Below are 25,644 nucleotides of genomic sequence, written 5' to 3'. Positions count from 1 at the left end.
GAATGAGTATGGTTATTTACACTATTATTACAATTTCCAAATAGTCAAGATCAGAATCCTAACTTAATACTCCTGTACTTTTAAATTGAATTTTGTCTAGGGAGGACAGTTGGTCTGGTAGATAGAGTGCCAGGTCTGGAGTCTGGAATGCTCATCTTCCTGAGTTCAAATCTGGCTTTAGACACTTACTAGCTATGTAACCCTGGGCAAGTCACTTCACTCTGCCTTCATTTCTTCATCTGTAAAAATGAACTGGATAATGAAATGGCAAACCTCTCCAGTAAAAGAAAGTGGTTTCATGAAGAGTCAGATAAAGCTGAAAATGACTGAAGAGCAACAAACTATCTTGAATCTTCACTTCTATCTCCATATACACAGTTATTTATAAAAAGGCGTATATTTAACATGTCCCACAGCTATTTTTCTTCCATCAAATTATTACCAAATTTGGCATAAAGATATCTCTGGATTACCCAAGTCAGAGTCAGAGAAGAACAAAATCTTGTGAGTCTCAATGGGAAAGGCCTTAAGTACAATCTTGGATGCAGACTTTTTTCATCATCAGTAGGCCAACCTAGGTAATTTTAAAGGCTTTTAAAGAAAATTTTAAAGGAAAAAAAATCCAAGATCTGAAGAATGACGTAAGACAATGGTCTTGTTTGGGGGCTTGGCACTCATGAAATATTGATGGATTGCAATCAAACTCTTACAAAATCAAAGTAACAAAACATGATTATTCCTGGGATCCTACTAATTAAAACATTTCAAAAAAAGTTCAGAAAAAATCCAAAGTTTATATATCACAATTTCCAAATAAGGATTCATATCCTAGAATCCTTATCCATTTGGTCCCATGTCCTTCGTACTGGATATTACTTTTTTTTCCCCCTATGGAAGCAATTTAAACTTTCTCTACTTGGTTTCTGTATTTGTTTGCCTATCTCATGTACTCACACACAGGTATTCTAATTTCGTAAAATGAAAGAGTGATTTTAAAATGAGTACTCACCTGGAGTTACTATTACCCCATTTCCATTGACCACAGGTTGTTCTTCTTCTTCCTCCTCAGGAGGCTCAATTCCTGCTTTCTCCATGTTGCTTACTGACTTATTCCTCTTACGTTTTCCTTCGGCACTTGGTGTGGCTCCTGGAAGTATCTGGTCTGTTACATTTAACAATAAAGGAGCTGGTTCTGCGGGAGGCTTTGGGGTACCGTAGTAATTATCTGTAAAGAATACAAAAAGACTAGGAGTAAGCACACTAGACACCTTTCTCTTTCTCTTTTTCTTTGGTATCATACCACATTCTGAGTCAGGCAACTGTATTTTCTATTTATTTCCTAATTTACAAGATTAGGGAAAACTGTAGTGTGCACCAAAGATAATAGTGCTACGATTTAGTGCCAAAATAAATGGATGTTGCTTTTTTCCTTTATTTTCACTCCTACTCCTGTGGCAGGTAAAAACATACTTTCTAGGCTTACCTTATGTTCTTCAAATATGGATACAGTATAAAGAAAAATCCAAGGCTCTGAAACTTGAGGTAATCTGTGCTCTATTGTTTATAAAGTAATCAATAAAACACTGATAAATAGAAGAGTTTAGAGGGGCACCCTTTTGGAATATGGTTTAGGAATTTTTGTTTTGTACAGCAGATGATATATATCATACCTCTCTGGAACTTCAGGCCATGTACATTTCCAGAGCTTTCAAAGGTCACTTGTTATTTAATTTGATTTGTCCAGCATTCAGCTCTGGGTCATACTCATGTGAAAGTTAAATGTTTTGTGATATTGCAGAATGGTTTTCTTTTCATCTCTCTTGTGTTTTGTCTAAATAATCCCAAGCTTTCTGTATATTCCTACTTGGAATTTGGTAGCATAAAAGCACAACTTTACATTTTTTAGCAGGCAACACAAAATTCAAGAAAAAATACACACCTTTTTTGACTAATAATAAACAAATGAGAGGTATCCCACCCCCTCTGGTATTTTAAACCCAATCTTCAAACCAGTGTTTCTGCTTAGCTAGAAATAATATAGCTCAGTTAAGAAAAGTGAAAACTATGAATGCTAACAATACCAGGAATGATCACAGCACTTTGACCAATTTGGTAATTGTTATAAATGTAAAAAAAAATCTGCTATCCCAAATGAGCCAGAAATATCTAGGGGGATTTTGTATGAAGCAAGTTGGAAAAACCTAAAAATGCCCAGCTGACAAGATTTTCTTAATTCATTTTCCTTCAATAAAACCTTTATTATTCACCTAATAGATACAAGGAAATATGCTTATCTCTGCTTGGAATATAAAGGTAAGTAGGACATTGTCCTAATCTCAAATAACTTAGACTTTAAGAGGGGAGATAAGACATTTCCATGAAAAAAATATGATAGAAGGGCTGTGATTACATTAAAAGGAAAGTATATAAGTATCCCTGGAATGCAAGTCAACTAAAACAAGATTTATTTCATCCAAAAGGAAGAGAATAGAGAAAATGGGCAGTACAAGAATGATGCATATTAAGAAGAGATTACATAAGGAAATAAAAAAAAAAGGTGCATGGGGAATCCAGTTTACACATGTCATCTTTTAAATTTTTTTTTCAATCAATGAAGATCTATTTTTTTCCCTCCTTCTCCCTCCATCCTTCACTCCTACCCCAGGGGGATAAAAGAAAAAGAAAACTCTTACAGTATATATGCATAGTCAAGCAAAACTAATCCCCACATTGGCCACATCCAAAATAAAAACAATGTCTCTTATTCTTGGTGCAGAGTCTATCACCTTTGAGACTGAAAAATAGCTAGGATGTGTCATCATTAAAATTAAGGAATGATTGTTAGTAAATGAGTTGATTGTGATTCTGGAATCTTTCAGAGTTTATTTTACAGTGCTGTTATTGTACACATTTTTCTTCTGGTTCTGAACACTTCAGTTTGTATCAGTTCACAAAAACCTTCCTTGGTTTCATTGAAACTAACTTCATTATTTCTTTTGGTACAAAGGTATTATGTTACATTCATACAATGTTTATTATTTGTTTATTTTCTAACTTATGGCACACCATTAATTTTTAGTGTTTTTGCCATTACACAAAGAATTGCCACAAATATTTTTGTATATATGGATCATTTTTATATTTATTTTATCTCTTGGAGAGTATCAATCTAGGAGTAGTATTGGGTCAAATGATATATGCAATTGCTATCCATCTATGCTTCTCTTATTATATACTTATGAAGTGGATTTTGTTGTTTTCAAGTTCAAGACTTGACATTTATTTTGGTTAAATTTCATTTTATTAGATTCAGTTCAACATGTTATACTGTTGAAATCTTTTTGGATCCTGACTGTGACATACATCATGTTAGCTTCTTGAAATCATCCAAAGCCGCTAACTGACTGAAACCTCACTGTCTTTCTCACTGATTTTGAGTTTAATACTAGTGATAAACCCAGATCAACTTGGTTACCATCTCTGGGAGCAGAAAGAGATGAGAGGGAAGGAGACAATTTGCATCTTATAATTTTATTTACTTGAAAATTATGGTGAAATTATCTATCACTCAGCCTTGTTTCCCTAAGACTACACAGTCAATCCTATTACCTTTCTCCATAGCACTGACTTTATGTACTTTTATTCACCTTGAAAGCTGTTTTCTGATACATCACTACTTTTCCACCAGCCCCATTTAGTTATAATGGCAATGAGGAAAATATTTCATATTTTAGCTTATAAATTTTTGCAGTACTGCAGTGGAGTGGATAATGTTATGAAAGACCTATTCCTAAAGTTCACTGTCCCTTTTCTGACATCTTATAATATGATATGATGCTGGGAAACCAAACCATTGACTGTCTTAAGAATAATGTAATTACCTTCATTATGTAAAATAGATAGTTGAATTCAAACTTCAAGAAACACTTAATAAGACAAAGTATTTCCTAACTTCAGAAAACTACCAATATCTATTTTACCTCAAATAACATTTCTTTGAAAACAAAAAAGCCCAGTTTTTACTCTAGAAACATGTGCATTGTTACTGAATTATTATATTTAGAAGAAGGTTCAGCAGACAGTTGTAATTCTATGGGTGTGCGATAACATGTGTAAGCTTTATATAAATTAACTGCAGATCATTTCATGTTGACTTCAAGTAGAGATAGATTTTAGAGAGGTAACATACTTATCTTCAAGATTCCTCGCAGATTAAGGTCTTGACCCCTATTCCTCCCCAATATTCTTAGTGCTTTTATTTCCATTTTGGTAAGCAGAAGGAATCAATTTTGTATAATGGCTTAGTAGAACAGAGATGATTGCCTATCAGGTACTCTGGGGAGGTACATATAGCAAAACCCATCACTGGGATCCCAAAATAACTTGAAAATATGCCCTTGTGTTAGAAACAGTATATCGAGAAATCAAGGTTGCTGAGAACTTTATAATTTGTTTTTACAGTTTTATAAACGGAACAAATGCTTAGTTAGATACTTGGCATTCGCAAAGGCACCTGCCGAGTTAGACTGTGACATTAAACAGAGAGAAGAGATTCAGAACTCCAGATCCAATCATAATTAATTATGTTAGAAAACTTGCCAGATCATAAGTAAACAGTCATTTTCACCAAGTCAGAGGTTTCATTTATGGATACAACCCAATAAATCATGTAAAGATTTGAGATTCAAACTTATAGGCAGGCCTTCTTAGAGGTATATGTCTATTAAAAATAACATAAAAGAGAAAGTGATGAGTTATAATTGAGATTTTAAAAACTCTCACTTGTTTAAAGTATTTAAATCATGGCAGTGTTGGGAAGACAAGGAGCTACCTAGGCTCAGGGTATTATGCCACTATATTTTAAAAAATACTATTTAACAACATCAAGCAAAATTTAGTAAGCACTTAAAATATTTGTTGACAAAATCAAGTATATATTTTTAAGTGCTTACAATATGCCCCAAACTAAACTATTTTATTGGAAATCTGTATCTTCCCTAAAATAAGCCACACAAAGACTGATTTAAGAACATTCATGCCATTCCATTTTTTCAAAACAACTTTCTAACAAAATTTTCTTGAGTAATATTAAGGCTGACTTGTCACATACAAAAAGCACTCCAAAAGCAAAATGCCAATACTTTGACCTTCAGTGTTAATGACTTTGTCTTGTCTGTTTTCCTCAAAAGAATTCCTCTCCCCCCCACCCCCATATATGAGAACACAATTAGTACTGGTTAATTTTTGATAATGGTACATAGTAGGCAATTAATAACTATTTACTGATATAATAATTTGATTGGTATCTTTACCAATAGGTAAAGAGTCACAATTACACATTATTTAATTTAATTTAATATCATTAAGTAAAAATGTAAAAAGAATGTTATTTCCACAACCCTGATAAATGCTTATCTTCTTTTAACCCAGATACATAAACTTGTACTTTTCTGTTATAAGTTCTATTTTTCAATAAGCTCAAGTCACCCTCCACCATAATTCTCCCCATCCTCAGTCAGATTATTCTATACAAAATTAAACTCAGGTCATTCTGTTGAGTCCTCCTGTAGTTTTCACAATAGAGTACAGTTTGAATTCTACCATATCCAACTGTCCCTCACTATTCTTCAATACCCTCAAGGAAACCATCAAGATAGTTTAATTTGGCTGGCATTTTCTTAGATGTGTTTGCAAGTACTCACTGAGTTCCCTGTAGTCAATCAAATTTAGTATTCATTTATTCAAGTATTATTTGAAGCTAGCCAAGTTGGACAGGCATGCCAGCAATCTTTGTGTGCTAAATAAAATGGTGTCTGTAGACTGGCCTGGGTAGTTGGTATGTTCACTTAGAAGGAGTCAGATAATTTTCCTGTAGTTGCTTCTTCCCTTTAGGCATTGTCAGAATAGATCAGAACATTTCTCACATGCTCCAAATAAAGTGCATAAAGGATTTGTGCAGAGAAATCCTAACGTAACTGGAAAGAAGCCACAGAGGATTTGTTTGATGCCAATAGGCAATAATTTTAAAATGAAACATTTGAGAATTTAATAATTATAATTTTATAATTTTTGAATGTCCCTTTGTAAGTACTTCTCATTTAATAATTCTGGATCCTTTAGAGAATTCCCTTTAATAGTGAAGATTTTAGGGCAAAATACAATTAGCAGAATGATTCTTTTTGCCAAAGAGCCAAAACTGACTCTCTTTGCTTCAGATTACTGATGTGTGTATGTATAAATATATATATATATATATATATTTACATATATATAAAAATGAGACTTTTTTCAAATTCAATTTCAGCTATGTTTTGTGGCAGTATCAACAAAACTAGTATTGCTCTCTACATTAATAATATTTCCTATTGATCTAATATGGAATGTCCTACATTATTGTATTTATAGTTTAAAAGTTTAAAAAATTATTGAATAGATTTCATGATTCTATATTAGCACTATAAGTTGCCTATGCCTTTTCAAAATTAACTTTTGACTCTTATCTTGGGAGATGAAAGAGGAAATCAAGGTCTGAACTCTCTTAAAACAAATTAACAAATAATGAATATCAACATGTTCAGGAGCGGAGGAGCCTGGTTTTCATTCCTTCTAGCCTCTGTGTTTATCTTAATAAGAATATTAATGTATTCTCCCAACCAGAAGAAACTCTCTTAAATAAGTATATCTCAGCATTTGTAAATTGGGATAATAGCAAAATTTTCATGGTACATTTCTTTCTGTAGTTCATTCTCTATTTTGCAGCTCATAGATTCAAGCTACTTCAGTTCCCTTATGGCCCTAGATTGCTTGGCCTTCTATGGTACCTTACTCAAAATTACTCTCCTGGACAATATCCTTTGCTTTGAAAATTTCCAGACTCTTCTTTCACCATCATAATTTATATGTTAGGTTAATTAATGATTTAGAGTTTTGTTACTGATAATGGTCTAATGCAAAGAATATATACATTTGAATAGGTATTATCAAGAGGCTAAGGAGATAGAGTGTGAAATATCAGATGGCTTGACACTTCAGTGGGAAAATTATTCATAAAAAATGTAATAATGAAATCACGAGGATAGTATTGGACTACATATGATATATATATTTATATCCATATATTATATATATAGCATTAATGCTTATAATGCTCTTTACAAGGAGCACAGACTAAACCTGAATAGTGCCAATAGAGCACACTAGAAATATTAAAGTGAGACTCGAGGTTGCGATGCTTAACTTATGTTTAAGTCGTAGGACTTCCTTGTATCTACACTCTTTACGAAGTACTCAAACAAGTACAAAGCTTGACTATCATGCTGGCTCCCTATATCCCTGAGGAAAAAAAAAATCAGACGAGGGAATGACATTTCCCCATCAAAATAGAATTCTAATTCTTTTCTTCTTATATTATGGCAACTTCCTGTAGCCTTGGCTACAAATGGCTAAGTGAAATATTACTGCATTCTGTCCTACATACTTGTGGGATAGAAATTACTTTAAACTGGACCTATACAAGGCCTATTTTGAATTTTTCTTATGTTTTTGATTATTTTTCTATCCTTTTGATAATTGACACATACACCTCCATAACTGAACATTGCATTCTGAGCTAAACTTGATATTTTTTAATACTTACTTCAGGGGGGATTGTATTTTAATTTAAAATCTAAGAATTTTTGAGTTTTTTTGTTTAAGATTGTATTTTTATAAAAATCCAAGAATTTTGATTTTTGTTTAAGATTTTACTGTTGTAAAAATTCAAGATTTGATTTTGTTTAAGAAAAGATCTTCAAGAAATAAGCTTGAAACTTTTATATCCAGAGAATGAACTGTTGCAGAAAGATGCCAAAAACCTACACTTCATTAAGAAGATCAAGAATGAACTTTGGATATGATTGATGGGACTGAACTTTTGATTGAACATTTATTGTAATTGTACACATTTATGCCAAAAGGTACTGCCCCTAATTTGGCTTTCTGTCAATGCGCCTAGCAAAACATTGGTTTTGCTTTCTTTTCTTTTCTATTTCCTCTCTCACTATTCTAATTCTCTTTAAAAAATTGAATATTGTGTATATCTATATTTAGAATTGAATTCAGAATTACAAAATTGATTATGTTGTTTGATCAATGGGGAGACTGGTCTCCCATGATCATCAGAGGGGATAGTAAACCTTAAAATTTCTTAGACTTATGAATGTTGGAAATTTCCCCATTGGGAAATTTCATACTTGAAAAAATTTCCTACTGATAGTAAGAACTCTATTGGAATATGAAACTCCTTGGCATGGGAGGATCCTTCTCCTCCCTACTTAAGACTACTTTAGGACAGGAGGAGGTTTTGCTCTGGGAGGTTTTGCTCTGAGCAAGGTTTTGCTCTGGGAGGTTTTGCTCTGAGGAGGTTTTGCTCTGAGAGGTTTTGCTCTGAAGGAGTCTGAGAGGAGAGAGGTCCTGGAGGGAGAGCTCCTGGAGAGGTCTGAGAGGAGGGCTTGCTCTGAAGGAGGCTGGAGGTGGAGGCCCCTGAGACTGTTTCTCCATTTTGGTCACATGAGTGATAGGGACTGATCTCTTTTCTTTGCCTCAGCTATCTAAGGGCTTGGGCCTTTGGCCCAGCCTAAGGAGAGGGGATATTTAAGCCCTATTCCCTTCTCTCCCCTTTCTCTCTCTCTCTCTCTCTTTCTCTCTCTCTCTCATACCTTTTTTCCTCTTGTTTGTAATTAAAAACTCCATAAAAGGTTAACTGCTGACTTGAGTTTTCATTTAGGAATAACATAGCTGAATTCCTTGACGACCTTAAATTAATATATATCAGTCTTTTAAAGTGATTTTCATATCACATAACACTTTTGATTCTCACGACCTTGTGAGGTGGGTATTATTTTTAATATCTGTTTTTACCAATCATGTGGTTACTGTTCAGTTACTAAATCGTGTCAGACTCTTTTTGATCCCATAAACCATAGAATGCAAAGCCCTTCTATCATCCTCTTTCTCCCAAAGAATGTATAATCTCATTTCAGTGCTTCCATGGCACCATCTCTCCATCCATCTCTTTCTCTGTTGTCCCCTTTTCCTTTTGCCATCAATTTTTGCTAATATCAGGATCATTTGCAATAAGTGCTGTCTTCTCATTATGTGTCCAAAGTACTTGATCTTCTGGTGAGTAGTCTGAATTAGTTTAAGTACTGAGTGATTTGATCTCCTTACTGTCCAAGGGGCTTGCAGAAGTCTTCTCCAGCACCAGAATTTCAAAGTGTTAATTCTGAAGCAGCCAGCTTTCCTTATAGTCCAACGGTTAGAAAAACCGTATCTTTGACTATCTGGGCCTTTTTTGGCAAGGGTAAATAGTTCTGCTTTTTAGTATGCTGTCAAGATTTGCCATAACTTTCCTTTCAAGGAGCAATCATCTTTCAAATTTCATGGCTGAAATCTCCATTTGTAGTGAACTTTGAGCCCAAGAATATAAAAATTGACAATGTTTCCATTTCTTCCCCCGCCATTTGCCAGAAGAAGTGATGAGACCAGTTACCAAGATCTTTAGTTTTATTTATTTTATTGATGTTAAGCTTCATGACAGCTTTTACATCATCCTCATCAAGAGTCTTAATTCTTCACTTTCTACACTAAGAGAAGTGTCATCAATATATCTGAGATTCTTGATATTTCTCTAGGCAACCTTAATTCTAGCTTTTCATTCATCCCAACCTGGTATTTTGCATATTATACTATGTATATAAATTTAATAAACGAAGTGACAACATATGGCTTTATTGTACTCATTTTCCAATCTTAAACCAATCAATTGTTCCATGTTTCATTCTAACTGTTGTTTCTTGGTCCACATACAATTTCCCCAGGATATAAAGTAATCAGGTATTTGCTTCTCCTTGAGAACTTGCCACAAATTTTTGTGATATACACAGTTAAAGGCTTTAGTGCTCTTAACAAAGCACAACTAGGTTTTTCTGGAATTCCCTTTCTTTCTCCATAATCTAGTCAGCTGTTGGCAGTTTGGTCTCCTCTGCCTCTTGAAAAAGCTTACTCTTTTGCTAATTCTTGGTTCACATATTACTGAAACTTAAGTACAACCTTGCTGTCATGGGAAATAAGTGCAAATGTTTGGCAATTTGAACATTCTGTGGCATTGCCCTTCTTTAGGATTGGGTTGTAAACTGATCTTTTCCAATCCAGTGGCCATTGGTGAGTTTTCCAAATTCACTGGTGTATTGAGTGCAATACTTTAAAACCATCATCTTTTAGGATTTTAAATAGCACAGCTAAAATTCTATGACCTCCACTAGCCTGATTGTTAACAGGGATTCCTAATGTACACTTGATTTCATTCTCCAGGATGTCTGGCTCTAGAACAAAAACCAACAGTGTGGTTATCAGTGATGTTAAGATCTTTCTTATATAAACTATTACACAATTTTGCAAACACATGAATAATGACATAAGATTAATTTCCTAGCCTTTTCGAGTTTTAGTGGTTTTCTCTACACAGGAAAGATCAAGAATGGTACTGGGCAGGTGGAGAAAACAAGGATCTTGCCTGTGGGGTTAGTCTTTGAGCTTTTCCCCTAATCTTGGGAGAAAAAAGAGGGTTAGAGTTGGTAAAATGGGAAACCTTGAACACTAGAGTTTATTGGTAGTTATTGGAAAAATAACACAGGTATAGGGCTTGTCACCTCTACTAGTCTTATCATTAACAATATTTACTAAGACCCACTTGAATTTATTCTCTGGAATTTCTGACTCTAGATAAGAAACCACACCATTGTGGTTGTTGGAGATGTCAAGATCTTTCTTGTACAGTTATTCAATGTATTCTGTCAATTCTTCTCAATCTCTTCTACTTTTAAGTTCCTAACATTTTGTCTTTGATGTATTTGGTGACAGAAGAAAAATCCAATGATATAAATATTAATATTACATAGGAACTTGAACTGTTAAGATCTATGAATGAAGGTTAGCTGGATATAGTCACACAAGAGATGTAAAGATGAAACTTCAACATCTGTTTGAACTAAGGCAAACCTTTCAACACTTGGCAATATAATTAATTCTACACTCCAACCACTGATAGCAAAGGGGTCAAAATTCATCAGTTCTACAAAATCCTACAATATATTCTAGAAATACCATAAAAGATGCCACACTAATCACAGAAAATTGGAATGCTAAAGTAGGAAATCAAAATATATTTGGAACAAAAGGCAATTTTGGTCTTGGAGAACAAAATAAAGCAGGGCTGAGGCTAACAGAATTTTTTCAAGATGGCTCCATGGTCATAGTAAACATTTTTTTTCAACAACTCAAAAGAGGACTCTACATATGGACACCAGCAGATGGTCATTATCAAAATCAGACTGATTATATATTTTGCAGTCAGAAGAGGAAACACTCCATGTAGTCAGTGAAAATAAGACCTGGATCTGACTGTGGTTTTGATTATGAGCTTCTTATTGCAAAAAGTAGACTTAAATTGAAGAAAGTAGGGAAAACTATCAGACCATCTAAACATGACCTAAATAACATCTTTTATGAATATGAAGTAGAAGTGATGAATAGATTTAAAGGATTAGATCCAGTAGATAGGGTGCTTGAAGAATTATGGATAGAGGTCCATAATCTTATGTAAGAGGTATCAAAAAAAAAATCAAGGAAAAGAAGAGCAAGAAAGCAAAATAGCTTTCTGATAAGGCTTTACAAGTAGCAAAGGACCATGTGGTAGGCATATTATTTTAATCAAAGGTACATGAATACCTCAGTGCTAAGGAGAGCTTGGATCAAAGAGAAGATAGCAAGTGCCAAATAAACAACTGAACGGAGAATTCAAATAAAACAAACTAAAGGGATACTGAAATAGTTTTCTAGAAAAAATTACAACACAATGGCAGTTACTAATCATCAATCAGGAGTTAGGCTTTACTCAATTTCACAAGTTCATAATATTCTTTTTTAAAATTGCCATTATTTAAAATTTAAGTGCCTAACATGTTTAGCATTAATTAGAGAGCCCCTTTATGTCTAACGTTGACAAAAGTGGAAACAAAATCATGGTCAATAAAACTGAGCATCTGTGCAATGCCCAACAGATTATTCATATATAGCCATCTCGAGTAAATTTACATATTCAATAATTGATAAGGGAAACTAAACCTTTCAAGGACAATATTATTTTTCTAGCCTAACATTTATGGTTTGCCATATAACTTCTTTCTCCCTAAGGTACTATTAACTGAGACAGTAAAATTATGAAGAAATTAGGAGACTGAACAGGCTTTCTTTTGTCCCTGATTTGCAAGTATGGTACCTAGGGAAATATTTGATTAGTCCTAATTTGATTTTTTAGTTTATGACTAGAGAAGATTACCAAAAAACTAGCCTCCAATTCTCAGATACTAAATAAAAGTGTTAGGATATTAAATGAAAATGATACTAAATATGCATAATGAACTTTTTATCAGCTTTCCAAAATAGTGACCTGGTATAACTGTGAGAAGGAAATCAAGAGAATTTACTTCATTTAGTCTCTGCTACTATTAGTTAATCAATCAGAATTTATAAGGAAATTCTTTCCCCATACTAGAGAAGGCATCACTTGACAAGTACATATAGATCATTATATAATATATAATTATATCCAGAAGTATGACATATTCATTTCTATCCATCATTTATCTCTGGAGGTGGACACAGTTATTCAAACAATATTTCTGTCGCTGTGTATAATATTCTCTTGGATCTTCTCATTTTGTTCTTTATAATTACATGTAGGTCTTACTATACTTTTAAAAAATTAACCAGCTCATCATTGCTTACTGAGGAGTAGTAATGGGGCAAAAGATACTGGAATGGTTTGCCACTTACTTTTCCAGTTCATTTTACAGTTGAGGAAACTAAGGCAGAGTCAATTGACTTGCTCAATGTCTGAGACAAGATTTGAACTCAGGAATAGCAGTCTTCCCTGTCTCCAGGTCACCACATTGCTGGGACTGGAAGCATAGCATCCCTTTGATCTGGAAAAATCTGTGTGAAATTTTCAGTCCCTCTCTTTGCACCAGAGAAGTAGTCTGATTATTTCTTTTTCTTTTATGGGATTTTTATAGTACCTTAATGTAAATTTTGGGTTAAGTATGCATTTCTGAATTTCTAAACTTTTTTTGTGTCATGACCTGCTAGCCTTGTGTGACACCTGTGGCTTTTACAAAAATCTCCAAAAATTTCCATTTGATTTCTTATCCTGAAACTATGATGGGGAAAAGTTCTTTGCAGAAGGAATAACTCTCTGTCTCTCTCTGTCTCTCTCTCTGTCTCTGTCTCTCTCTCTGTCTCTCTCTTTGTCTCTCTGTCTCTCTGTCTTTCTCTCTATTTCTCTCTCTCTCATATTTTTCAAGCTTTAATGTTCCATTTGATCCAATGCCTTCTTTCTCCTCTCTCTAGCAGCAGCCACTGTCTTTTGAGACAAACTTGAAGTTAAATAAAATTTGCTCCTGCCACTGGCAAACCTAAGACATACAAGAAACTCAATCAGGAGAGGAAGAAAGGATAATGAAAAGAATAGCAATGGAAATAGCTTACAAAGACACTGAGCCTTTTGTTGTTGTTATATTTTGTTGATTTGTATATTTTAGCTATTCTCCCACTTAATGAAAAGGAGATACAACCTAAGAGAACTTAGGTGATTTGCTCAGGGTTACATACCTTCAAGACACAGATGTAGACATTGATAACTCTATAGAATGTTTGAGACAAAACTCACAGGTCTGCAGAATCAGTTTGATGAAATATTTCTTGTTGTAGAAACAGATCCAAAATAAGAAACCACTGTTTAATTTCTTTCTACAATATTTATTCACTGTCTAGTGAATACAGCTTATGGAAATAGGCAAAGACAAACTGATTTAACACCAAGCAGTTCTCAGGAGCTGCATATGGAAACTGAATATCTCTGAATCTTTATTTCTAGTCTAATCCTCTAGTTGTAAGACTAATACTTAAAATTTATGTTTAATAATCTTTTAAAACTGATGCTAAAAATGATGAACTTCCAAAATCCTTTTTTATATAACATAGCATAACCTTTCACACTTAAATTATCAAAAAAGAATAATGATTAATTCTGTAAAGGAAACCTAAAACTTTCTAAATGTATTTTTGAAGCAGTTATTTCTTTCCATGTTTAAAATAGGATGATTATGTTCATCCAAAAATGCAAAAAAAGTTCATTAACGCTACAGATTCTTTATTCTAGTGACAATTCCACCCACACATATACCCCAAGAAGGACAAAGAGAGGACAATGTCTCATACGTAAAAAATATTTACAGCTGAATCCTTTACAGTAACAAAATCCTGGGAGAAAAGCTAATGCCTCCCCAAATTAGGGTTTATGCTATAACTAAAGACCAAGAAAACACATTTGTTACCATCTAAGTGCCATTCAATGGCTCAGTGTCAGAAAAGAAAACAGTTTCATTACTGGAATTGATACTGAAGATGTGTCTGTGTGCCATCCTTTTGTCTCGCTCTATACTTCAACCTTCAAACATATATTGTCTCCCTTTATTAAAATGTGAGATTCTTGGGAGCTGAACTATCTTGCTTCTATTTGCATCCCCGACACTTAGCATGGTGCTTTGTACATAGTAAACATTATGAATAAAGAGTTTTTCACTCAATTCATCCAATCTTTGGGAAGAGGCAGGGATATTTGGAGGCAGCTAAATGGTACAGTGGCTAGAAAGCTGTGCCCAGAGTCAGCGAGGGCTCATCTTCCTGAGTTTAAATTTGGTCTCAGCAATTACTGTTACAGTGTGACCCTGAGTAAGTCACTTAACCCTGTTTGCCTTAGTTATCTGGAAAATGATCTGGAGAAGGAGAGCCATTCCAGAATCTTTGCCAAGAAAACTCCAAATGAGGGGGAAGCTGAGTAGCTCAGTGGATTGAGAGGCATACCTAGAGTTGGGTGGTCCTGGGTTCAAATGTGACCTCAGATACTTCCCAGCCGTGTGACCTTGGGCAAGTCACTTAACCCCCATTGCCTAGCCTTTACCACTCTTCTGCCTTAGAACCAATGCACAGTATTGATTCCAAGATGGAAGGTAAGGGTTTAAAACAACAACAACAAAAACTCCAAATAAGATCACAAAGAGACAGATTCAAGTGGACAAGTGACTTTTAAAAAGCACATGTAAAACTTTAAAAAACTTATTCTATCTTTTGAGATTAAATTAACACATGTACTTGGAATATAGAGTGAGACATCCATACAATAGAAAAACTGATTGATTCAAATAAAAAAAATATTTTTAAACTTTTACTTAACTTCTGTCTTAGAATCAATCCTATGCATTGGTTCCAAGGCAGGAGAGCAGTATGGGCCAGGCAATGGGGGTTAAGTGACTTGCCCAAGGTCACACGGCTAGACCAGAATGAACCTTGGATCTTCTATCTCCTCTCTCCACTGGGACACCTCACTGCTCCCCAAATAAAACTTTTTATTTACTTTTTCCAAGTAATTTGATTTGAGACTTGGGTGTCTCATATAAAATGACATAAACTCAAAATAACTGCAACAGAGCATGGTCATAGCCAACCAGTGATGTGCTGGAGCCAATTTATACCAGTTTATGAGAGCCAGTTTTTAAGTTTTAATGTGTAATGTATAATATACTTTGGAAATCAGTAAGCGTTACAAAGCAGGGATTGATATACTATTTTGTGGATGATTTAGACTTAAGGAGGGGACAGTAAAAATGTTAATAATGCAGATTCAACTTAAAAGTATGTAGTGTGTCTAATTATTAAACATTTACCAGTATGTTCCTGGCTCCAACAACATAGACCCAGTGTTAACCGTATTACAAAGGCAGAGCCTGATAATGTTAAACCTTGTGCCTCGAAAGTGAAGTGATTCAGACTTATATATGAACCGCATACATTCGATCCTTCTATTTCTTTGAATATCACAGTCTCATATTAGCAAAAATGGAAAGAATTAGGAAAAAAACAACTTTGTGATCATCGTGTTCAACTTCTTCATTTTATCGAGGAGGAAACAGATTCAGAGATATAAAGCGACTTGCCTAAGGTCAGGACAGAGCATTATCGGCAAAGTCACTATAATTGATTAATTAATTATATTGATTTTTCAATTTATCAATTGATATTTGATTATATATAATTGACTATATTGATTAATCAATAAATATTTTAGTGCCTATGAAGAAGAACCAGGTTCTAAGATGCAAGTGATGGGAGTTCAAAAAGAAGCTCAAGACAGTTTCTGCCCTCAAAAAACTGGGAGAGACACCAGGCAAATAAATAGGAAACAAGCTACCTATGCTACGAATAGGAAATAATAGAGGGAAGGACCTGGAATAAAGAGGGGTTGGGGATAGATTTTTGTAGAAGTTATTTCAGTTTGGACCCAAAGCAAGCCAAGGCTCCTGTCTAAAATGTAAGAGCGAGACCTTTCTGTCTTATGCTATTGCTTTTGTCTGTAGATTACTTTGTTTTTCAGCCATTCTGGTCCTGTCTAAGGCTTCATGACTCCATTTGGAGTTTTCTTGGCAAAGATAGTGGAATGGTTTGCCATATCCTTCTGTAGCTCGTTTTACACAGGAGGAAACTGAGGCAAAGATCTGCATGGGACTTGCCCAGAATCCTACCGTTAGTTGGTGTCTAAGGCCAGATTTTGAACCTAGGCACATGTCTTTCTGAATTCAGGCTCTGTGCTTTATCCACTGGGCCACTTCGTTGCCTCAAACATTATTTGATGTATTAAAAAATCCTCAAACGTGGCTCTACTCTGGCCTTGCTCCATTCGGTGACATTCTCTCACTAAGGAAAAGAGACAATCCTTTGGAGTGGGTTGCAATGAGATGTGATCCCTTCTCTCTCTACACATCTTTAATGAACCCTTCTTGAGAAGTAAAGCCCAATTCAGTGTTCCATTGCATCTAGCAAGGGGGCAGGCAGCTCCTCTCATGAATTTAGACAGCCGCAGAGACCAGGAGGAGATGGGGACGCACAAACGCTGCGTGAAGGAGAGGCCTTCAGAGTTTGCTGCTCACAACTCCGAACTTCTCTTCGACCTAGCTCCCAATGACTTTCCCTCCATTCCTGGTGGCATCTGACTAATAATATGACCCTATTAGTAGATCTGTCTAAATTGATATTGAAAGGACAATTAAAATCAGCACTTAGGCTACAAACCACTCCTGGATGATTTAAGTAGGAATGTATCAGACATAATTTTTTAAAAAGGTATACTGTTAACTTTGGAGATATAAATGTTAATTAGAGTAATGACTTCATTCGGCAATTTCCTTTTTATGAGGCCATTTGGATCAGGCACTTTCTCCTCTGTCTGAAAGGGCAAATTCTTGTTAATTAAGACAGTTCCTGCCCAGGACCAAGTTATAAGGGAGGACAACATTACAGGGCTAACCTATCTGTTTTGTTCCCTGCTGTCCATTTCATCATTTTTGTAATACAAAGATGGAAACGTTTTCTGTTTCTGTTCCTATACTGAGACATCTATCTTCAATTCAATTCCTGGGGTGGTCTTCTCATCTGTAGATGTCATATGACTTTAATATGGTCTGGAGCTATTGTTTTATTAGTTTGGAGCACTCCTAGGGTGGAAACTCCTGCCAGAAATACAGATCAGCAGCTCCTCTATCTTAGAGTCTGAGCAAGGTGCCAGGAGAGGTTAAGTGTCCTGTCATTAGTGACAGAGGCATTGTATATCAGACACAGGGGAAGGTGGGAGATCTTCCTGCCTCCAAAGATAGCCTTCCCCTATATGTTACCTTGTTCTCCTGTGCAAGTAAGAGAACTAGAGGAATAATGGAAAGACTGCTGACCCCCCAAGCCAAAAAGTCCTGAACTCAAGGTCTATATCTGACACACTGGCTGGATGTCCTGGCCCCAGTGCCTTTGATGATTACTGGAGGCTACTTTCTAACCAAGAGATAACACTAATGAAATCATTGCACTATAGGTATGGACCAAACTCCTCTCCCTCTTCCTTTCCTCCCTCTCTCTCTCCCGCTTTTCCTCTCTCCCTCTCTTCCTCTCTCTCTCTTCTTTTTCCTCTCTCTCTCTCTCTCTTTCTCCCTCCCTCTCTCTCCTCTCTTCCTCTCTGTCTCTCCCTCTTTCTCTGTCTCTCCCTCAGTCTCTCTCTGTCTCTCTTTCTTCCTCCCTCCCTCCTTCTCTCTCTCCTCTTCCTCTCTGTCTCTCTGTTCCTCTCTTTTCTCTTTCTCTCCCTCTGTCTCTCTCTCTTTCTTCCTCCCTCCCTCCTTCTCTCTCTCCTCTTCCTCTCTGTCTCTGTCTGTCTCTTCCTCTCTTTCTCTCTCTCCCTTCCTCTCTCTCTTTCTAGCTCTCTCTCCCTTCCTCCTTCTCTTCCTCTCTCTTTGCTCTCTTTCCCTCCTTCCCTCTCTCCCTCTTTCTTCCTCCCTCCCCCCTCTTCTTCCTGTCTCTCTCTCTCTCTCCATCTTTTTGTCTCCCTCTCTTCCTCTCTCTCTTTAGCTCTCTCTTTCCCTCCCTTCCCCCTCTCTTTCTCCCTCTCTTGAGATAGATATCTTTCTGTATATATTTATATATCTTTCTCTCTCGAACTAAGTAATGTTCACTTTAAGTAATACTATTTTAGAAAACACACACACACATTCAGTTTAATGGATACTTTTCAAAGTATCCTTTCCGTTCAGCACAGAAAATATTATTTAGAGGAAAAACAAAGCCTCCACTGACTATTTCCAATACCTAGCTCATTCATGTCACGAGTAACCAGTGGTCTCTGCTGTGCTTTGAGTGGCAAAAGTTACCAGGAAAATCTGAAAACAGTGCCAGAGGCAAGGTGCTGAGATTCATGAATTACAAATAATTCTGCCTGGGGCACTTGATGCCTCCAGGGACTGCTAATGGAATAGAGAGCTTTTCACCTAGAGGTCACTGGTTCATATCAGACCTAGGTGGGTAGTGACTAAAAGTTATTAGCTGTAGATGGCCATTGTAGGGCTGCTACAAAATCAGCTGAGGATTTCAGTCTGATTCCTCAAAGACAGGCTTCCCTGTCACAGTACCCACAATTCTCTGGGTATCCAGGTGGGCGGTCTCCAGCAGAGGCTAAGGCAGAAGGTGAAGAGGAGCCTCTCATCACCTTCTTCCCTTTATAAATGGTCGCTTTAGATTAGAGCTGCCAAACCCTTGGTAATTGGATTGGCAGCATGTCTTTTTAAAAAGATTCTATCATGCTCGGAGGTGGGGAATGCTCAGAAGGTCAGACTAAGAACATTGCATTAATCTGGCCAATCTGATTCTTATCCAGAAAAACAGGTTCCTAAATCCAAGGCTACCCATGTAAACCTAGAGTGGATTTTATCAAGATTTTGTGGTTGTTCAATCATTTTAATCCTGTCTGATTCTTCTTGACCCCTTTTGGGGTTTTCTTGGCAAAAATGTTGGAGTATTTGCCATTTCTTTCTCTAACTCATTTTACATATGAGGAAACTGAGGCAAAGGGGCTTGTCCAGCGATATAGAGCTGTTGACTGAGGTCATATTTGAATTCTGTTCTTCATGATTCCCCCCCCAGGATTCTATACCCTGTGCTCCCTAGCTGTCTCCTCAATGTGATGTGTATAATCCCTGGCAGGAGGCAGATTTCCAAACAGATTTACTGAGACAGATTACATGCACTTTTGGCTTCCTGTTAACAATTTGGTTTGTAGTCCTTTTATGTCAACGTTAGGTTAAGTGTCTCATGGCTCTCATTTGGGTATCACTAATGAAACATTTTCTCAATCCTGGTAAGCATATAAAAAGAGCTTTATTATTCCCATTTTAGACACAAGAAGATGGAAATACAGGAAGATTTATTATTTCTCTATTATTTGCTTGAATTTCACAATTTGTAATTGGCAGAACCAGGATTTAAACGTAGGTCTTCTCAAGGAAAATATGCTGCTCTTTTCATTATATTATACCACCTCTTCCACATATTAAATTTAAAAAATAGCAAATTACTCATCTAATAGTCACAAATATACATCTACTACAATTATATTGCCATATGTCTATAGAACCAGATTCAATTAAAACCATCAAATATTTATCAAGTGCCTACTCTGTGTGATAAACTGTTACAAATCACTCCAGGTTAAATAAAAATTCAATACACTTAAAAAGGTTAGAATTAAAATTCATAATAAAGTGATAGCTTCGTTATTAACTATTGAATGAGACAGTAGAGAGGTTAGAGTGATGTACTTGGAGTTAGAGCTGAATTCAAATCCTACCTCAAACTCTATCTTGAAAGGTAACACTTAACTTCTCTAGCCATCAGTCACCTCATCTGGAAAATGAGAGATGACTTCAGTGACCTTTGGAGTTCCTTCCGACTCTAAGCCTACAGTCTTATAATTTGTTAAGACCCACTTTAGTGAGTAGAAATTCTCACTTTCTAAGCATTAATCACTTTGGATCTTCCTTTTGCCAAATGTCTAGATGACAAAAAAAAAAATATATATATATATGTGTATATATATATATATATATAATGTAACTTGACACTGTCATTATTGCTTTATAAAAGATAAACAGAATCACTTAACATACAGTACATTCTGATATGCAAGAGTTACTTCTACAAAGAATTTTTAAAAGCTTTTGTAATATTTCTTAATTGAATATATTAAAGGTTAATTTCTTTACCAAGTCAAAAGCATCATGGAGATGATCCTATGTAGGTGTAGCACAAGCTCTTGCACAAAAATAAAATAAAGCAATACTACAATTTATAGAAAATCATGTCAGATTGTATATTATAGTTCCTTCAATTCTATCAAGCCCTTACTAAATCAAGAGCCCAAAGAAAGCAGGGGCAGTTGTTAAAAAAAAAAAAAGTGGCACAGAGGTGACTCTAGATTCCCTTGGCTCTGCTTATTTAATTGTTTGTAAATCCATATGAATATTGCTAAATTACTTTGAATTTTTCATATTCAAAATTTCCTATAGTCCAATAAGCCATTTCATTTATATATCACAATTTATATTTTCCCAATCTAGGTGGTGAAGAGGATAGAGAAGTGGGCCAGGGGACAGAAAGACTCATTTTTCTGAGTTCCAATTTGGTCTCAGACTGGCTGTGTGACCCTGGGCAAGTCATTTAATCCTTTTTGTCTCAGTTTGCCCATCTAGAAAATGACTAGGAGAAGGAAATGTCAAAACCACGCCTGTATTTTTTGCCAAGAGAGTCAGACACAATGGAATAAGTTCATCAATAACAATCTCCATACACACATTTTCTTTCCATTTCTTTGTCTTCCCTTACATGTACATGTATACCCATGTGTATGCAGGGCTTCCCTCCTGTACTCCCCCTTGCTTCTGTATATGTACGTGTATATGCCTTCGCTCTTGGGCTCCCTCTTTGATTTTCTAGTAACATTAGCAAGAGGCAGAAGTTGCTGAGAATCAGAGAGCTTTTGACTCTCTCTACACAGTACCTTTATAAATTCAAGTACTGTGCAGTGACAAAAGAATGGGCAGACTGCAAGAGAAAGGGAATATACAGAGCCAAGGTTCTATCTTTAAATAAAACCAGGAAGGCGTGTAGATTGCAGAGAGCCTCCCTAGAGAAACAAACAAAAGGAGTTTGACTTTTTGGTTTGGTTTTATGGTATGTACAAAAGCCAGAAACCATTTCATGGCACTTCTCTAGCTTGGCTGGTGATGCTTTTGAAGAAAGGCTAACAGATCATCTGGCCCCATAAAATCAAGTGATGCCATGACTAAGATTGCTTAGAATTAAGGTGTTATGATTTTGTGAGGATGGTGAGTTTTATCTCCCCAGTAACACCGAGAACCTTCAGAAAGCAAAGACCGGTCTTACAGAAGACCTCTTGCATCCTTCCGGCACTAAGAATAATGGCATTTTCCTAGCAGGTGTTCACAATAAAGAGTATTCAATAAATGGACGTAGATTGGAAATGAGCACCATTGAAATGTCAGAAGCAAGAAATGGTAAAGCAGTTTCACTCCTACAGGTAAAATTTCAGAGAGCGGGTGTTTGCCTGAGAAACCTCAGCAGCCATTGTGAAGAACCTGTCATTTGCCAGCAGCAGAGTGCTGAAACCAAGATTTAATGACCTTAGAAGGCAGACACTGTACTTAAACATTATCTCTCTAAACTGGAAAAGATCTCAAAATTAAATATTCATATTTTCAAATTGGGTGAGAGGCTTATTGATATATGTAATGCTCTAAATTAACTTTAGCCCATATGAGATTAAATGGAATCTGTTGAAAAAGTTTTGTTATTACTGCATTGGTTTTAATGTTTATGCTCATCATTTCCCAAAGGAAATCTAAAATATATTAATTTTTCTAGGCTAACAAGTTATTTAGTCTGAAATTCATCAATGACAGCCCCTGGGACTTGATGCTTTCATTTTAGAGCAGAAAAGGTTCAATGATTAAACATTCTCCATAGGGTAAACTTTATTACTTTTATGCAATAATCCCCAGTAGAGACATGGAGAGTCATGGTTACCCAAATGCTATACATTTTCCTGACAATACAATGTTTGGTTTGGGATACATGGAGTGTCATAGAGATAGAAAAAGTATTAAATATATTATGCACAAAGAAGATTCACTCATTCATCCAAGAAATAATTGAGTCTCTCTCATACGTATATATGTATAAACTATATAGATATATGCGTATATGCATACATCTATACATACATGTTACACTTCAGTTAAGGCCCTGGGAAAGGTTCAACATTCAAATAAGACATGATCACTGCTCTTCTGGAGCATTATTAGTTTTGCTGTTCAGTCATTTTTCAGGTTGGTCTGAGTCTTCATGGCCTCATTTGGGGTTTTCTTGGCAAAGATAATAGAATGTTTTTTTTTTTCTCTAGCTCATTTCACAGATGAGGAAACTGAGGCAAACAGGCTTAAGTGACTTGCCAAGGGTCACACAGGTACTAAGTGTTTGAGGCCAGATTTCAATGTAGAAAGATGAGTTTTCCTGGCTCCTGACCCAGCATTGTAGTCACTGTATCCCTAGATGTGCCTCTCAGAAAGCTTACAATTTAGTTATTCTTGAAAAAAATGATTACAGCCAGTTTTTTATTATTTCTTTTCTTTTTACCTGTTTATGGGTAACTTCCACTCCCCCTCTTCTCCTTTTCTTTAGAGGAAGTATCATTGAACAAAAAAAAATTTCCAAATATAAAATGATGTCTTACTTATTCTTGTTTATCTGCTCTTTCTCTGGTGTTGGGCATACATAAGACATTCAAACAATATTTCTGTTGTTAATTATGGGTTGTTTTTTTTTTGGTATTTTTTTCCAGGTTACATTATTACAATTTTACATTTAAAAATTTTGCAATAATTATTTTTTGACCTTTTTCAATCCACTTTCTCTCCCTTCATCCCTTTCTGCCCCTCTCCAAGATGGCAGATGATATGATATAAAGTAAACATGTGTTATTAAACAATGCATATTTCCATGTTCATAAAGACATATGTCACTTAAACTAGGAAAAATTTGTAGAGGAAATGAAGTGAAAAATGGCATGTGGCAATCTACATTTGGACTCCATCTGTTCCTTCTATAGTATTGGATTGCCTTTTTTGTCATGAATTCCTTGGAGTTGTCCTGGATGTCATTCACATTTGATAATCATAGATTGTTGTTTTTCCCAAGTACAATGCTTTCCTGGTTGTGCTTAATTCACTTTGTATCACTTCAAATACGTCCTTCCAAGTTTTTTTGTGATCATCTTCAAAGTCATATTCCATTGCCAGAACTTGTCCAAACTGTCCCCAATTTATGGAAATTCCTTCAGGTTCTTGTTCTTTGCCACCACAAAAGATTTGCTCTCAATATTTAGAAAATATAGATTCTTTTCCTTGATCACCTTAGAAAATAAACCTAATAGTAATATTACTACATCAAGAGATATAGAGTTTTATAACTTTTTGTGTATGATTCCAGATTATTTTCCAAAATGGTTGGATCAAGTCACAGTTGCACCAACAATCTAGATTTCCAGTTTTAAAATTATTCTCCTTAATAGAAAGGGGGGGGCAAAGTAATTCTACTTTGTCCCTGTTATCCTTTAACATGCAATATACTCCCAAGTAATGGTCCTAATTTTTCCCTTTAAAAATATCCATAAAAAGCTCTTCCTTTTAGCTATCATTAAATTTTTGTGCAGTCCTTAATTCATACAAGGGATGAGGTTATTCTTAGGGGACTCTATTACTCTTTAGTATTCATTCTTGTATTAGGCTGCAGATACTTTTAATCCACATCTTTATATCTTTTGATAATACAAATTGTGGAAAAAGCCCCAGTGCAGTCAGATAGTTATAGATGTCTTTATTTCATTTATGAATGAAGATTATTCCTCTTCTTTCTTTTCCAAAGAACTTCTAATTCTGTTTAAATTTTTAAATAAATTATTATTTTTTGTTAATTTTTATTAATTAATAAATAAATTATTATTATATTTAAATAAATTATTCATTGTTTGAGTCTTTGACCATGGCATCATATTGCCCTTTGATCAAGGTTCGGTCAGGCCATCTCTGTGCTATTATTTATATTTCTGGTGTTTTTGGTTTTTTTTTTGACTATGTATATTTGTTACAAAGGTTTGGATTTCTTTCTTTATTTTTTAATGAAGAAAGCAGGGGGCAATAAAAAAGGAAAAACAAGGGGCTAGGGATTGAATCTCTATCCACCTAAAATGAAGAGATTGGAAGGAATGTCAAAAGAAATATAGATAGGACATTAAGGAGAACACGAAAAGCATATAAGTAACTATATTGGCCATTATCAATTATGTATATTTAATGAATTCCTGAAATTATACTAATCAATAGTTTTTCTGGCAATCAGCTTCTAAGTCATTCCAATTTTCCCTCCTATCATTTAGCTAAATGTTTCTTTAATAATTTTCATGAAATGATTGCCTGACGGTCATCACCAAGACAAAATTTGATGCCTTGGCTTTTTTTTTAAAAACCCTTACCTTCTATCTTAGAATCAATACTGTGTATTGGTTTGAGGGCAAAGAAATAACTGAAGATATAGAGTCTTATTTTTAGAGTTGGAGAGATCAAAGATTTCACAGTAGCAAATCAAGCAACTATGACTAAAGGAAAACTAAGTAAACTTTGTTTCATAAATGATAGAGAATTGGATTTTATGAGTTTCATCTTAAAGGAAAAGATTGTCTCATGCTACAATTTATCCCCAAATAGGCAGTAAATAACTCAGAAGGAACAGGGGAAGACTTAAGGGAAGAGAGAAGGTAAGAAGATAATAGCAGGACCATCCACTGGCAGGAAGGCTTCAGCTTTTGGACTTGGAAAGTTGACAACAAAAGGAAAAGCATCAATTTGAAGAAAAGCTGAAGAAAGTAGGGGCAGTCTGCTGTTTGGGGAAGAGTTGAACATTACTGTAGTTTCAGTTTACGGACCTTCTCAACCATCTTCAGCTTTGAGGGAGGTGAAGCTTCTCAAAGGAATTTGATTACTTCCCTCTGGTTTGAGAGGGAAAAGCATAGAGACAAGAAATGTTGCGACTATTTTGCTATAAACATAG

General features: G+C 35.3%; 1 protein-coding gene across 21 annotated transcripts in view; it reads right to left on the bottom strand.

Moving 5' to 3' along the window:
* The window catches only part of MAGI2 (membrane associated guanylate kinase, WW and PDZ domain containing 2), a 1,718,964-nt gene that overhangs the window by 625,412 nt on the left and 1,067,908 nt on the right, over positions 1-25,644 (bottom strand). For all 21 annotated transcript variants that reach the window (XM_007504040.3, XM_007504032.3, XM_056800855.1 and 18 more), the window contains one exon: positions 1,010-1,225. In XM_007504040.3, the coding sequence (XP_007504102.1) occupies positions 1,010-1,225 (216 nt within the window). The remainder of the gene's footprint in view (positions 1-1,009; positions 1,226-25,644) is intronic.

This window comes from Monodelphis domestica, chromosome 5, assembly GCF_027887165.1.
Source record: "Monodelphis domestica isolate mMonDom1 chromosome 5, mMonDom1.pri, whole genome shotgun sequence".
NCBI classification, from domain to species: Eukaryota; Metazoa; Chordata; class Mammalia; order Didelphimorphia; family Didelphidae; genus Monodelphis; species Monodelphis domestica.
Note: the sequence above shows the minus strand (reverse complement) of the source record. Positions and strands in the feature narration are given on the sequence as shown.